Source organism: Hevea brasiliensis, chromosome 17 (assembly GCF_030052815.1).
Source record: "Hevea brasiliensis isolate MT/VB/25A 57/8 chromosome 17, ASM3005281v1, whole genome shotgun sequence".
In the NCBI taxonomy this organism is placed as follows: Eukaryota; Viridiplantae; Streptophyta; class Magnoliopsida; order Malpighiales; family Euphorbiaceae; genus Hevea; species Hevea brasiliensis.
In genome coordinates, this window is record NC_079509.1 from 55,950,746 (window position 1) to 55,967,552 (window position 16,807).

At 32.8% G+C, this 16,807-nt stretch overlaps 1 protein-coding gene across 1 annotated transcript; it reads right to left on the reverse strand.

The window, feature by feature from the left end:
• Nucleotides 1-4,981: 4,981 nt before the first annotated feature.
• LOC110668672 (tyrosine--tRNA ligase 1, cytoplasmic) lies at nt 4,982-10,920 on the reverse strand. Its single transcript, XM_021829992.2, has 10 exons — nt 10,739-10,920; nt 10,506-10,653; nt 10,120-10,409; nt 9,921-10,017; nt 8,821-8,926; nt 8,637-8,719; nt 8,412-8,557; nt 7,651-7,756; nt 5,836-5,895; nt 4,982-5,277 (listed from the first exon to the last, which is right to left on the reverse strand). The coding sequence occupies exons 1-10, from the start codon at nt 10,834-10,836 to the stop codon at nt 5,257-5,259; spliced, it is 1,155 nt and encodes a 384-aa protein (XP_021685684.2). The 5' UTR covers nt 10,837-10,920; the 3' UTR covers nt 4,982-5,256.
• Between the last annotated feature and the right edge of the window lie 5,887 nt (nt 10,921-16,807).

Genomic DNA, 16,807 nt, shown 5'->3' on the forward strand with positions numbered 1-16,807 from the left:
AGAGCTTTCTATAGACACCAAGAACACCAAAATCCATCAAGCGGTTTGCCCAATTTTTGTCCGGAAAATTTTAGCCCATTTCGACTTTTGGGCTAGATTTCTCGCAAACCGTGAACCCCATTAGAAAAGTGAGAGTACCAGAGCGCTCCACTTGTCGAGAGCTTAGCGGCAATATAAATTTTGAAATTTTCCGATACCGTTTTTCGATAGGTCTCATGAAACTTCGTAGTGTTCTTCCGAGCATTAAATGAGCTTAGAAAATTTCATAAAAATTATATACTAACCCCCGTGTTGTGGGCTTCGTGTATGTACCTTCAATTCACTGAAATTCAGATTGCCGATCAGGAATTTCCTACGCATGCATCAGCTACCGAAAAAGTCTTAGAATTTGATTGAGATTTTAGCTACCCCACCATTGTCAGACGTCCCGAGAGCATTTCAGGAGTCGAAATTGGCATAAGTAAACCCGAACCTTGCTTTTTCATGATTTTCTAGTGCTTGAATTGGATTAAAAATTCATGAAATATTCATGGTAGCTTAGAAAATTATAATTCCTTTTGCATTAGCTTAGTAATGATGCTAAAGACTGCGGAGCAAAGTTTTAGAATTTTTAGAACTCATTTGGGTAGTTTTTGCAAGAGGGTTAAATTATGAGGACTAAATTATAATTTTACATGTTGTGATTGATGACTGTTTGGATGGGCCCAGGAGGGGCTATATAATATGATTAAGTTGTGGGTGTATGGTTTGTGGATATAGAAGTGTGTTTTAAACCTTTTTGCAGGTTGGGTAGGTTCTAGGTATAGGGGAGACTCTGCCGGATTTTCGACACGACTTAGGACATATTTGGTCTTTTTCTTAGTTTGTATTAAGTCAAATTTATTAAATGGTTATAATAAAAATTGTCAGGTGAGCCGGGACAACCTTCCTCCTTTGCTCAGCCGCCACAGTGACTTTGGTTGAGTCTGTGAGTAAAATATTAATTTTAATTGTAATTTCAATATTATTATATGTTCAAGCATGCCCATGCATCACTTATAAATATGTATCTATGTAGTTAAACACTAGGCACGTTTTATGTTACATTCATAATTGTTAAAGTGCCATGGATGTTGTTGTGGTAATTTGGAGCAGTGTGCGTGAGTTGGCGTGCGTGTGGTGTGGTGTTGGCTATGGACAGGACGGGTAGACACGGCTTGAGATCTTCGCTGGGACCCGGTTCTTTGGGGTAGACACGGCTTGAGTTCTTCGCTGGGACCCCGATTTAGTTTATTAAGCGAAAGTCCGAGCTTGAGTTTTTCGCTGGCATAGTTTGGATTTAGAGAGCTATATAGGGGATCAGCTCCCATATATGTATTGTTTGACATTATCGGGTGTGTGAGTGCTCCAAATTACCTTTTTGCTGTTATGATGTGAAAATATTGACGATGTTGTATTTCACTCTACAGGGTGCATTAGCTTTAGATAGCTATAGAGATTATAGTTAAAATTGATATTTTACTCTCTAAGTTGAACGCTCACTTCTGTTCATTATTTTTCCAGGCTACAGGAGGATATTTATTGTGGTTAACTTGCTTTTCTTCTTCGCAGGTCGTTTATTAATATTTGTATAATTCTATTAACTCCTAGAATTTCTGCATGTATTAGAAATATTTATTTAATCTGGGTCTGTAATATAATTACCATGTTGGATATGTAAACTTATTATATGCATGTATGTTGGACTAGATGAGGGAGCTGAGCTCCTATTTATTTTTGTGACATTTGAGTATGTGGAGGGTGAGCTGAGCTCCCCAAGTGATTATATATTGTGTTTACAGGTCGGGTGAGTCAAAAACTCCCCATTGAAAGGTCCATTTTATGGCCGGACTCTGTCCGGTTGAATTCTTGAAATTGGGCCCAAATGGGCCTTAGAGTTGGGTCGAGGAATAGTTAAACTTACTACGGGCCTCGGGGGCTTTAGGCTGACCCAGGTTCTAGTGCCGGTCCAGCCCATAGGTTACTCCCACCATTGCCTCTACTACCACCACCACTAAAACTTGACCGCTGTAGCCACCACTAGCACCCAACCATCAATTATTGCAATAATTACCATTTATTATTAATATCATAAATAACTAAATATTAAAATAAAAATTATTATTGTATTATATTTCTTATATTTTTATTTTGCAATCAAACATAGTAACATAACGAAATTACATTACATTACATCATTCATTTCATTGCATAATTGATTGCATCACATCAAATGCAGCCTTATTTATTTTGGAACATGGAAAGAATACGTAGATGAACATGGTGCTTTGAAGAATTAACATATAACTACAATACTCAAGTACAATAATGTAACCTAATCTGTCTTTGTATTTTTACGACTGGGATTCAATGTCTGGCATGTGGGAATTAGAAATTGAGCAGCTGCAGCCTACAGAGAGATTATACTTTTTGAAGAAGGCATAAATACCCCATGTCAAGAGAATAGCAACAGTAGATCCACCTCCTACAAGATACCAAGCATTAAATTGCCCATACTTGGAGAAGACACCTCCTGGCGGATGGTAGTACTCTGAGGCAGGGTATAATGCTTCCATACTGTATTTAACAATGAACAAGATTGAACAGGATAGAAAGGAAGAAGATGGTTGCAGTGAAAAAATAGGAATTAGCCCAAATGTGTGATCCTGAAATGCAAGTGATGTTGGGAAATTACCCCTTTTATAGATTGCCAAAAAAAATCAATGTGAAATATCCATAATTCATTATTAATTTATAGGATTACTCAAAACCATTTGCTTTGCTTGGTAGTGAAAAGTTGAAAACCAGGTACTTTCCACTCTTCCTGAGAAACTCCCTTGCAATTTCAGAAAGAAAGAAACAAAAATTAAATACCCACATCTAGAAATTCATGGATTGCACGCTCCATCAACCCCAGCTTCTAAAAATTATATTTTCAGGAGTTAAAGAACAGCAGCAGAAGGTTCAATTAATAGATATTGCGAGATTCCTAAAATTATGTTTTGCATTTATGCTTTTTCAAGATTTTACGAGCTCAAATCCTTTGTTGTACAATCACAAATTGTAAACATTTTTGCACAATTTAAATATTCAAGTTAAAATTACTTCATATAGGCTATCAAATAAAATCCTGATGAATAATATACAGAATATAGAGGCTAACATCCAAATTACTTTGAAATTATGTACCAGGGTGCTATTTTAAATGCTAGGAAAGAAAACCAGGGTGCTATTTTATGAAACCATTTGCTTGATATGACAAGATTGTAGGGTATTTTTGTTTGCAACTTCTTTGTTCCTTCCTTTGTTGACTAATTAAAAAAACTAAGATGCATATCTAGGAGCTTTTATATTGATGATTCACACTTTGTACTCGTATGATTGATGTATATAGACTTTACAACTCTAGAATAAATTATTTATTTGTTTTTTTATAATTAAATTTAATTTAAGATCATTTTGACATCATTGTAAGCATTGAGTGTGTTAATTAAATATGTTCAAATATATTTCCTAGTAGCATTTAATAGGGTGGTTTTTTAAAATAAAAAATTATTATTTAGTCTTTCTATTTTATCGAATTAACTATTTATCTTCCTATATTGAAAAGTACATTAATTAATTCTTGTATTTTTATTTTGTTTACTTTTTGGTCTCTCCATCAAGTTTAAATCAATTTTTCTATTAATCAATGTATTTAAAAGATAAAGAAATTTTGGTTATAAAAACTAAATAATTCAATTCTTAGAAAATAAAGAGAATATTTGTAATTTTCAAATTATAGGAATTGAATAAAATTCAAGCTAACACCTCAAATGACCGAAGATACTAAAGAACAAATAGAATAAAAACACAGAGATTAATGTATTTTTTCGAATATGAGGATTAAGTAGCTAATTTCTTAAAATAGAGAGATTAAATAATAAATTTTTTTTTTTTTCAAAAAGGGACCTCTGCTTCCATGAAACGCAATACCAAGCTGGCCATTGGTGATGGCCTTCGGCTCTACCATTTTTATTCTGCCCCAAAAACGATAAGTCTTGGATTTCCATTCCAGTCACTGTTCTTGACAGTATCCCTATTGCTATCTTTGAGCTCTTTCAATTTCTTCTCCTATTTCAGATGGTGATTAACACACACATACAACTTATTGACAAACCAAAAGAATTCTACGTTGAAGAAATATTTATGAATTGGTTTTTACTCAGCTGTTGATGGGCAGGTTTAACTTGAAGCGACTTATGTATTTCATTTGTTCTATGTACAGTAGTGGTAATAATAAGCTCACTTTCTCGTTACTTCACTTTCAATTTTCAATATCCCACTTTGCACAAATTCTAAGATTTTACAGCTTTTAGTTATGTAATTTTGTCAAAATTCTATAACATAGATTCAACAACTCCAAGCATGCCATTATCAGGCTAATTGGATAAAAAAGGCCAAACGTTTTTGCTAATTAGCAAAATTGTTCCCAATCTCAAAGGTTAGGATATGTGGTCCAAAATTATAAAGTTTGAATATAATTGCCAATTAGTGAAAAGGTTTGATCTTTTCTGTCCAATAGGCCTTAATAGGTTTATTCTGGAAAATAATCTTCACATATTCAAGAGTGAGTTTAAAGGCTAGGGCTCTGCTCAACTCAAGGAATCAAACAACAAAAATAAATTCATTTGCAACTTAAGAAGACTAAAAACAGATAGTGCCTAATAAGATTTTAGCCTAAAATGTTCAATCCATGGAAGTTTTGTTGCTAGAAAGGTAGAGGACATAGAAAACATAAGGATGCTTGTAATGATCATATGTAAAGCAGATTATAATGCAAGGCCTTCAAATATGCTCCCAAAGCTTAAAAATCATAACTGCAATTGCACAATTTGATAAAGATTACTTATTTGGACGTATAGAATCAATCAAGGCAAATGAATCATAACATAAATGGAAAATAAATGAAAAGGAAAAGACATGCCAGAAATATTGTCAATGTTTTGTAATAATGCACACTGCAAGTGTATTTGGCTATTTGCTTAGCACATATATATCTGCATTGCAGATTTCAAATCCTAAAATAATTACTTCAAACAAGATTGTAAACTTTGCTTGAGTTCAATAAATTAGCTATTAACATCAAAATGAATGCCAAATATAATTCAAGTTCTGTATCAGTGTATGCAATCAAACCCAAAGTGAGCTTCTTTGCAAGTCAGCCCGAGTGCAACTGCATGCACATGCTCTTCCACATCATCGTGTTACTCTATAACCCTACACGTTGAAAAACACAACAATCAATTTTATACGGGGGAGAAAATAGAAACAAAGAAAATGGAACACAAGTAAAAATTTATTAACTATGCTTGCCTGCCTGTGATTCTATTTAAAACAATTGAAACAATTTAACTTATAGCATTGAACTTAGATTCGAGTAGGACAATATATCGACTTAAATCAGTTATGGTCATAGTCACAGTTCACCCTATAGTATGTTTAGATGGAGTGTATGGAGATTTTCTAAAATAGGTAAGATAAAATAATAGAAGGTAAGGTATCAAAACCTTCCCAACCAGTTAATTTGGTGAGTTAAAAAAGTGATAGTTTTGGAGGTTCTGAACCCTCGAAAGACCTTATCTTCTTTAAAAAAACCTAGCTCCCAAAGAAACCTATTAGTTTTAAAACACATATTTTACCTCCAAAAACTCCCTCCCAAATATAGGATAAAGAACCTGAACTTTTCGAACTGAACACACAAGTTCTCAGGTTCAAACTCAAATCAGTTAACTGTTGGACTCGGACAGAAAAACAAAGCAGAATAAGTACACAAACCTTAACCCGTTTCAACAGGTCCTTAGCATTAGCATCTTTGTTGAAATGGTCACGTACAGGCTGCAGAAAAGATCAATTATATAATTAGCTTTCCAAAAGTTCCAAAAGCAAAAGATAGTATGGACCAAGCACATTTCTTACCAAATCAAAACAAAAACTAAAGAAAACATGCAAGCAACAGCTGCATCTACAAATTTGATAGAGCAGTGAATGCTATGTGTTCACTAGAAACTGACTTTCTATGTAAAACTCTAATTTTTAGTTTTCAAAGTTGTTTTGTGTAAACAAGAATCAACCAGCCAATGAGATTATAATGAGGGGAAAAGAAAATGAATAGAAAAAGAAGTTTGATCTAATAGCTTCCTGATGCATTCAATTCAATAGCTTAATCTACCAGGTAGAGAAATCCATACACTGCAGAAAACCATACCAAACTTTGGATAAAGTTCAAGAGTTAGTCCCTGAATTTTAGAGGGTTCTAACAAAGATGTCCCTGAACTTAAATATGTAACATAAAACCTCCCGAATTTTAAAATTTTGCATAATAAAATTCTTTTAACCCTTAATAGCCAGTTTATAATTAACATGTTGATATGGACAATCCAGAGTAGCGATAACGTGGACAATTGCTGTTGTTTTTTGCAAGTAACGTCTCTCTAATCAACTGTTATATATCTAGCGCTTTATTATTCTGTTTGGTTGAGATTCTTTCATGGTTGATCTGTGAAGAAAATTATAGCCAGATTTACCATTGTCACATAAAGGTGAGAGAATTGTCTACGTCATCGCCACTCTGGATTGTAATAAACTGGCTATTGGGAGTCAAAAGAATTTTATTGTACAAAATTTCAAAATTCAAGGGGTTTTATATTATAATTTTAAATTCAGAGACAACTCTTTTACAACTTCGGAAGTTTAAGGATAGTTATTGAAATTTATCCACCAAACTTCATATACAAGCAATATAGATTTACCCAACAAGATGTAAGGTAGTTTTTGCCTCAAGGAAAGAGATATGGACCAAATTACAGAAAAGGACATAAAAAAGGTCGCTAACATATAACAGCTAGGAGGGAGGGGCTAAACACTTATGAAGAATGCCCTTGTAACCACAAAATCAAGCTGCACTGTGCACAGGAATCCAGAAGATTTTTCTAACTAAGTGGATATTGGCAATCAGTATCATCCTCATCTGGTTCCTCTGCAATCAAACCTTCCCATAAAAAAACCAGCCTAATCCATTTTCTCCTTCAAGAATTAACTTATTATCATTACTTGGTACACTAGCTCGTTGCCCCATAAGCAACTTCCCTGTGCTCTAGGTCCACACTTTAGCTCATGTTGTCAATAGCAGGCTAGGATTAGGTCTTAGTACCATTAAGGGGAAAAAATGAAGTAGTCTCACTAGGAAGGGCGACAAAAATCAAGTAGTCATCAAAAACCTGAAATACATGCTGTAAACAGAGGAACATAGATGACAAGGGTTTTCCCTTTTTTTTTTTTTTGGGAGGGGTGTGGGGGGGAATCGTAAAAGTATTTGCAAAGAAAAGTACATCACTGACAAGAAAAGAACCATGCTCCATAAAATCTCCCAAATGACAAAGACGGACCTTTTAAACAGATGTTCCTAGAGTATTTAACTGCCACCATCAGAAAATCCATCTTTCACATCTTTACCTTTAGATTCACATACATTTCCATATCAAGAATGGTAAGTTCAGGCCAACCAGGATGGTGAATTTCAAGAGAAATCCAAGATAGCAAAACAAATGTGCCACAGAATGATTTGCGTCAGAAAGGATAAAGTAGACTTACTTGCAGTATCTTATTTAGTGCCCTTGACAAAGCAGGTTTCACGTCACCAGGGTGCAATTCACCACTTTCATATTCAGCAACAAGTTCTTCAAAGCTTTTAAATGTCCTAAAATCATATAAGAGTATATACACATTAAGATACAGCTCTGATAACGATACAGCAATTAAGTAGTTATTAATATCATGAATCAAGGTGCGATAAAATTCATACAATTGGTGAATTGCCAAACCTGAGAAACCATGGTAACAATTGAAAAATCTTGTTGAGACATAGACTCTGTTAGTTTCACTAAAAATATTTTCTTCGAAATCATTTTTTGCATTTTCTGGTGTTTGGGGCACTCAGGAAAATAGGTCAAGGACAATATTTTTTTTGTCATAGTGAAAACTAAGGCATTTTTAAAGAAAATGACTTTTTCTTTTGAAAAGAGGGATTCATGTTCTAGACTTTGACAATCTTATTAAAATGTGAAAAAATCCATTGATTTATCAGTCACCTTGACTACCGCAGACACCACTGGTCACCAGCAACCGGTGGTGACCACCAATGATTGGAGGTGGCTGCCAAAATTTACCATTTTTATATATTTTTGTATTTAAAAATTGCAACCAAACAATGGAAAGGAAGTTATTTTCTTAGAAAACATTTCCCACAAACTAAGTTATTTTTTGCAAAACATGGAGAGCCTTGGAAAAGGAGGGGGGCTGTGGGGAAGCAAAAACAGGAACATCTTAAACAAAAGAAAGGCAAGAGAACTTACTTCTCTCCACCATTTTCCATACTGCGTTCCACTTTGAATTCATGGAACCATGGGAAAATAATGTATTTAATGTACTGCAGACAGGGATTCCCTTCAACAATCTTAGGGGGACAGTATGCCTTCTTTATCTTCACGTTTACTTCAGCCTGTGGCAACAATTAGAAAAGAACAGTAATACACCAATTCATCATATATAAATAGTTAATATAGCGCTTCTATAAATACCTCTTCATCCTCCATGAAGATGGAAGAAGATGGATCACTTTTTGACATCTTCTCTTGCCCTTGCTGTAAACCTGGAAGCATGTCTACATTTACAGCAACCAAAGAACTGAGCACCCCAGAAAAGAAACTAAATATATTAATTATATCATATTGAATTTTGAAATAATGGAATCAAGGAAAATACAATGTGATAAAATAATGGGCTTGTTTTTCCTCTTGATGTCATCACAATACTCTCTCGCAAGCATATTCACTTTCCTTTGATCCATGCCCAACTGACAAATATCAGCCTGTTGGATGCAAACATTGGGGAAAAAATTGTAAGTTACAATTGGATGCAGCGCATATAATGATGTATTAATGCTGCAGTGTTATCTGAAGAGCAAAGGACCAAAGTTGCTTTTTATTACAAATGAAATTTGATCCATAAGCAAATAACATATATGATAGATGAGAAGAGCATCATCTGAAACAGTGGATATATAAGATGAAACAAGTTGTCCAAGGTCAGCTCAAATTTGACTCATTAGAATATTCATTCAAGCTCCTTCATTAACCAAGAAAACCAAATATGTAAACAAATCTAAACACAATTGCTTTAATGCACCAAAGCGCAGCCACACATGCAACTCAGAGAAGCTTCTGATCATGATGGACAAAATTGTTGTTGTTAACTTATTTGGAAATTCTACATATATATTAATCAGGTCATGTCATCGTTAGACTCAAGCCAGTTCAGAAGTGAACAAGCAATTTTTTGAGAGAGAGAGAGAGAGGAAAAAAGGGGAAGTTTATCAAACAAAAGACAAAGGGATGAGCGTATATTAGCTCAAAGGCAACTCCAATTCCCTCAAAGGTTTAAGCTGGCTTTTGAGGGAGGTCAGTCAAAGCAAATTATAACAGATCCAACCAGCACACACAACTTGCATGCCTCTAATAAAGGACCAAAACTTGAATATTGGATCTTGACTTGATTCAATTTTGTACAATTCAGCATTTCAATGGGTGCTATGTGCATGTTTAATTTTTTTTTTTTATCCGAAGGAGAAGGGATGCTATTTGCTTTGGTTTCTTATTTATATAATTAGCTCACTTTAGAAATGACTATTGATCATAATCAAAACTCATACAGGTCATCAAAAACTTAGAGATCTGATCCTTCAAAAATCAATTTTGCTCCTCACAGAATAAAAAAATTTAAGTGATAAACTAATAATTAATACCTACATAAAAAATTCAAATAAATTCATCAGATTGTTTATTGACTACAATGAACCAGAGTACCTTAAGGAAAAAAATGTCAGCACACTGCATGCATGGATAAAGAATCTGGGCTGCTGTCAACTCGTCCTGCTCACTACGACCCATAATTTGAACACACCTAAAAAGAACGAAAATGCAATCTTTTCTTCAGCTCACTAACAAATCTGATAATTCCAAGAAAAGCAAAAAAAAAAAAAAAAAGGAATGTCTTGTCTGGTACCTCATTATCCTAGGAAGCTTATTTCTACGAGCTATATCCATCACAAGAGGCCAGTACTCAGATGCCCTAGCATTAATTTCCTCCGAAGACCATAGAAATTCTACTTTATCCCCTTCAAGATCCATCCCAACAGCCTTCCATATCTCAATCAAATAACGTCCTACTGTATGAATTTTCTTCAAATCCCCTCCCATTTTGTTGTTTAACTGGGCAAACCAATCAGCTATCCAGATTTTCACTTTGCAACCAGCAGAAGTCAGTTTATTCACATTGATTGTCTTCATAACTCCCTATTTTAGGCAATGAAATCAAATATGGCGGTAAAAGAATAGAACTTTAAATCAATTGTTTGAAGTTGAGAACTGGGAAGATAATAAAAATAGCACCTGGGCAATGTGCATTCTCCCAGAAGGCTCAAACCCATCATAGCAAATGGGTTGGGGCTTCTTGGCGAGAAGATTGAAGAGCTCATCCTCTTGAATACACTCTTCTCCAACACTCCTCACGATACGGAACCTCTCTTCTGGAGTCATCCTGAACCAGCAAAGCAAATATCGTCAACGTCAAACTACCAATTAAACAACTAGATAACAGCTTGAGAGGAGGAAAGAATGATTACTGGGAAGAGGCGGAGGTAGAATTAGAACTTGAATCGGTAGAGTTGACGGAGAGGTACTGCATCGGTTGGGTTGGTGGGATTTGCTCCTCCGTTGACATGCTTGCGTCTGAGGAAGCTGCTTCTGTGCGATGAAGGGTTAAAATGGCGGCTGCATTTTTATTAAGGTTCTATTTGCTGTTGAAGGCAGAGTTGTTGCTTTTGAATAATATTAGTTCAAGAATATTTTTTTTTTATCAGAAAGAATTTAATTTGTTATATTTTAATTATAAACATATTAGAATAATAACTTTTTTTATAATATTTAAAATATATTTTAATAATAAAAAATATTATTTAATCTCACTATTTTTATAAAATTAACTAACTATTTAATTTTTATATTTTAAAAAATAAATTATTTAATATTTATATTTTTACTTTTGTGTAAAATTTTTTGTTAGCAGTAAATTTTAATGTCAATCAAATTATTATTTAATATTTTTATTTTAATTAAATTAATTAATTATTCTTTATATTTTAAAAAAGTTATTATTTAGTTCATCTATTTTAATAAAATTAAATAAGTCCTTGTATTTAAAAAGATAGCATTTTGCATAAATAATTTATACAATTTTTTATAAAAAAAATGAAAAATAGGAAGAATAAGGGAGAAAGGTATGGAGGAACTGATTAATATATTTTTTTAAAATAAAGAAATTAATTAATTAATTTTACTAAATAAAAAATTAAACAATAATTTAACTTGCATTAAAATTCATTAATTAATAGAAAAATTGAAAAAGAGATTAAATAGTTTAAAAGACTAAAAATATGAGACTAAATAATATATTTTATTTAAATAGATTGATTAAGTAATTAATTTATTAAAATATAAGAATTAAATAGTAATTTTTTAATATCTTACACTTAATTTTAATGGAGAGTTATGAATGTATAAGAAAAAATAAGACAAAGGAATAAATGATATTTTTGTTTGGGTTCTTTATGAAATGAGGGGAAAAAAATATGATAAGTTATTTCTTTAAATCATCAAGCAACCCAGCAAATCTGGAATCCTTCATAAATGGTTTTCAATTGAGAATTTCAGAGGAGATGAATAACCAGTTACTTCAGCCTATTACAAGAGGGGAAATTCATCATGCTGTTTTTGCCATAAATCCTACAAAAGCACCGGGAGAAGATGGTTTCACAATATTATTTTTTTCAACATTATTGGCAAATGATGTTTCAAATATGTCCAAGAGGTGAAAAATTGGATAAAAAAAATTTTTTTTCTCTTCTCAAAAAAAAAAAAAAAAAAAATGACTTGGTTTCACTAAGTCCTATAATGCGAAGTGTGTGTGTGTAAATAAATATACAAATTGAAATTAAGTAAGTTCAGTATATTATTCTAGAATATATCGATACTCAGTAAATGGAGCAGTAAATTGAACTAAGTCTTAGCATAGCAAACAGAGTAGAAGATAGATTATATCAGTTTTCAGCAGACACAACAGTAAGTAAATTATACTAGTTTTTCAGCAGATACAACAGTAACATATTACGTCAGTTTGTAGCAAATATAATAGTAAACTGTATCGGTTCTCAGTTCAGCAAAATCAACTCAACTAGAAAATAAAAAAGTAGGAATTTAAAGAGTAAGGGTTGAGAGAACTAAACACATAATTTTTATAGTGGTTTGGCCTAACTAGCCTACATTCACTCTCTCATTGATCCCACTTTGAGTCTTCACTTCACTATTCTTCTCTTTTAAAGGTAAGAGACAAAATCCCTTTATAAATCTTTACACTAAAGCTTTTACAAGTAGCTTCACACTTCTACCAAGTGTTGTCCCAAACATTTTATACCTTCAAGCTTCAATAGGTGCTTGAAAAACCTCTCATAAATGATAACAAGTGTTTAAAACTCACTCTCACTTATTACAACAGAATCTATAAAGAAGAAATGAGTAAATATGCCAATGATTGAGTAATAAAAACAATTGGAGCACTTTGAATGAAAGCTTTAATGATTTTAAGAAGTTAGGAGCAGTAGAACAACTTTCATTAAGTTCAAAATGACCAAGAGTAAGTATATTTATAGCCTTAAATTGTTTCTGACCATTTGAGAACTCATTTGAATGTTACAATTTCAAATTTTAAGAAAATAGTCGTTATTTTGTTATTTTTTCCGATGTTGTAGAGTTGAGTCAGTTAGCAAACCAGTTTATTTATCAAGAGCAGTAGCAAACCAGTTAGCATACCAGGAAAAACCTTTCTGCTTAACTTTAAAAAATTAAACTTTTCACCAAACCAAAATAAACTACTTTTAGGCCATTCAATGATTAAAAACAAGTTCTAAAAACTTAGGATAAAAATTTGAGAAAATAAAAAATGATTTCATTGGCTCTACTCCTCAATTCTTTTTACAAATATTCCTAAAATCCTTAAACTATACTCAAACTATATGTACCTTCAATTTGATCTTCAATGTAGCTTGGAAGGTAGCCTTTTCTTTCTTTGTCTTTGATTCGTTTTGTGTTATCTTAGAATGTCATCTTTTCTTTAAAGCACAAGTCCATCAACTTCGTGAATCTTTTACTTTATCCTTAGAAAAATACAACACTTAAAGCAAGGTTAGTTTGATTCTAGTTGCGTTTTGCTATCATCAAAATTGATACTTTTTTGAGTTCATAGGGTCAACTGCATATTATAGAGGAGGATATTGTAAAGCAGTGCAAATTTTCTTTGATACAGGCAGAATGCCTAGGAGCTGGAATCACACATTGCTCACTCTTATACCGAAGGTTGAACAAGTGTAGTCTATGAGGGATTTCAGACCCATTGGGCTATATAATGTGATGAGGAACCGGTTGCTAGAGGTGAGCATTTGGTCGGTTCGGTTTTGAACCAAACCGAAATGAAATAACCGAAAACTGAAAATCTCATAAATTGTAAACCGAACCGAATCATTTATTAGAGAAAAACCAAACCGAACCGAACCAATCATTATCGGTTCAATTCGGTTTGGTTAATGAAAAATTGAAATTTCATTTTTTTTAATTGCCAAACCTGCTTTGACCTGTAAATTGCATATTTGCATTTGTTCACATTTCATAGTATACAATTCATATAAAATCAATTATGTAGTATCAAATAAACAATCAATTTAATAAAATGCCACTATGCCAGATAAACCATAAAATAAATAAAAGTATAAAACCGTTAAACCAAATAATAATCCAAGCACCAAATGCCAAACCATAAAACAAAACATAATTGAAATAAAAGCTAAAATAACCACAACCATACTCTAAATACAATCCAATTCAGTTATTATTAAAATCCATAAAATAACATAGTAATAAAATACCAAATCTCCAACCAGATAAAAGCTAAATACAATCCATATTAAAATCTATCAAATAACAACAGAATTAAACATAATATTAAAATCCATCAGATCTCCAACAATTTGATTTTGAGTAGTCCAACCAAATCCAAAAACATCCTCAAATGAGGAGGCAGCAGGCAACAACTTTTGGGAACCTGCACAAACAATATAATAAAAAAAAAGACAATCAATAGATAATAATTAATGAAAGCATAAAACAATATAAAACTTTAAACAATCAAACTTACATCTAAGAGTTAAAGGTAGGGGTTGAACAACTTGATCCCCCTAATTGGGTTAGGCCAACACTTGGTAGTACTGAAAATTGAATTATATAATGGGAAAAAAAAATCAATCCATATTGAAATGAAAATATTGAAAGATAAAAATGATCTGAATACATGTATTTATTACATACCCTCTTCAAACTTTTCAAGTTCCTCTGAATCTTCCTCAACATTTATTGGACAATTTGAGGAATGTGTCCAATCTTGTGCACATATCAAAGCCTCCACAATTCTGATAGTTAAAAAACTCCTAAAGGGATCTAATACTCTCCCACCAGTACTAAAAGCACTCTCTGATGCAATAGTTGAAACTGGGACTGCCAATATGTCTCTTGCCATTTTTCTAATGATAGGAAATCTCTTAGAATTGATTTTCCACCATTTCAAGAGATCAAAATCTTCCTTGTCCTCTTGAATTGCCTCATTGAGATACACTTCCAACTCTATTTTTGAATCTAAACCTCCATTTTTTTTTTCTAACTTTTGCTTCTTGTAGTGATGCTTCAAGTACGATTTGGGCTTCAGATTTATTGTACTACCACTACCACTTGAGAGCTGTGAGCTAGTGTTATCACTTGTTTGCTCACAATCAATTTGGTACATTTTCTTATACTCATTAAATAAGTCAATCAAAGATAACTTAACCATCTAGAACAACTACTCACCCTTTTCTTCCCCATGCATTTGGCAAAATTGAAACTCCATATATTCAAACTTATCACGAGGGTCAGGAACAACAGCAAAATAAATCAATTTATTCATTTTATCTATATCCCCCTAATACTTGTTAAATTTTTTCTTCATTCTGTCCCCCATATTTTCACCTCAATATCAGTACTATCCACCCATTGATTCAAGATAAAAGCCAAGTTACTAATCTCATCAAAAAACATGTTAGATGTGACATACCGAGAACTAAAAATACGCAAAATAAGCTCATAAAAATGAGATAACATTTCAGCCATTTTCCTACATTCAAACCAATCATGAAAATCAGGCACCCCATTCTCTCCCAATTCAAGCCTAAACATAGGTTCTTGTGACTCATACCTCTCAAATGCCCTTTCATATTTTTGAGCTGTATTCAACATCAAGTAAGTTGAATTCCACCTAGTTGACACATCCAAGCATTAAGAAGACTTGCCATCAATTTTTTCATATTCAACACACTCCTTAAACTTTTTCAACCTAGCTGGAGAACTCCTAATGTATCTCACTGCATTCCTTACTTTCGCCACTGACTCACCAACATCTTTTAAGCCATCCATAACAACAAAATTAACTACGTGTGCCATACACCTCATATGAAGGTAATCAGAATTAGAAACACTAACACCCCAATTTGCAAGTTTTTTTTTTTTTAAAATAAGAAATGGCTATATTATTTGAACTAGCATTGTCAACTGTAATGGTGAATATCTTATCCAGGCCCCACTCTAGCAGACAAGTTTCAATAGCTCTACCAATAGCATCACCTTTATGACTTGTAATAGGACAAAAATTAATGATTTTCTTATGTAACTTCTAATCATTATCAATGAAATGAGTAGTAATACACATATAATTAATTCATTGTAATGACGTCCATGTATCTGTTGTAAGACTTACCCTTTGACAATTTCTCTTCAAATAAGACTTCAATTTTGACCTCTCCTCAACATACACTAAATAACAATCTCGTGAAATAGTCCAACAAGAGGGAATCTTAAACTTAGGACATATGGCTCTCATAAATTTTTAAAATCCCTCACCTTCTATAAATTTAAATGTCAACTCATCAATGATAATCATGGAAACAAGAGCCTCCCTAATTGCATTTTTATCATATTTCCAAGTAGTAAGTGTGCCTACTTCACCCTCTACATTGTTTGAATTTGGTTGCAAATTCAATAGTGCTTACCTAGTCTCAATGGCATGTGGATGCTTTTTGCAAACATTCATATGATTCCTAAGTGCAGTGGTTCCATTTCTCTTGGGATCACAATGAAATTCCTTATTATAATAATTACACTTGCCTTTGGTGTCACCATCATCAGTTTTGAACTTGGTGAAGTGATCCCAAACTGTAGACCTTGGTCTAACGACTTTCTTTTCACTTTTGATTTTAAACTTGTTGCAGTTTCTTGTTCACTTTGATTGGAATCAATTGCATTTATTGGATCATTTTGCCCGTTAGAACTAGAATCCATGTTTAGCTGCTGCAAGTGTACACAATTAATTAATATTAGAACTCTAATCAATATTATTATGGAGAACAAGCTACCATAGAAAGAGCAATTCCAATTCACATTAATAATATAAATTATTAGTATATGTAATTTATTAATAAATTTTCATGTATATCAATGATTGATTTATAATCAAAGTCACTATCCTAAATCAAAGTCACTACCCTGACATTATCACTTTC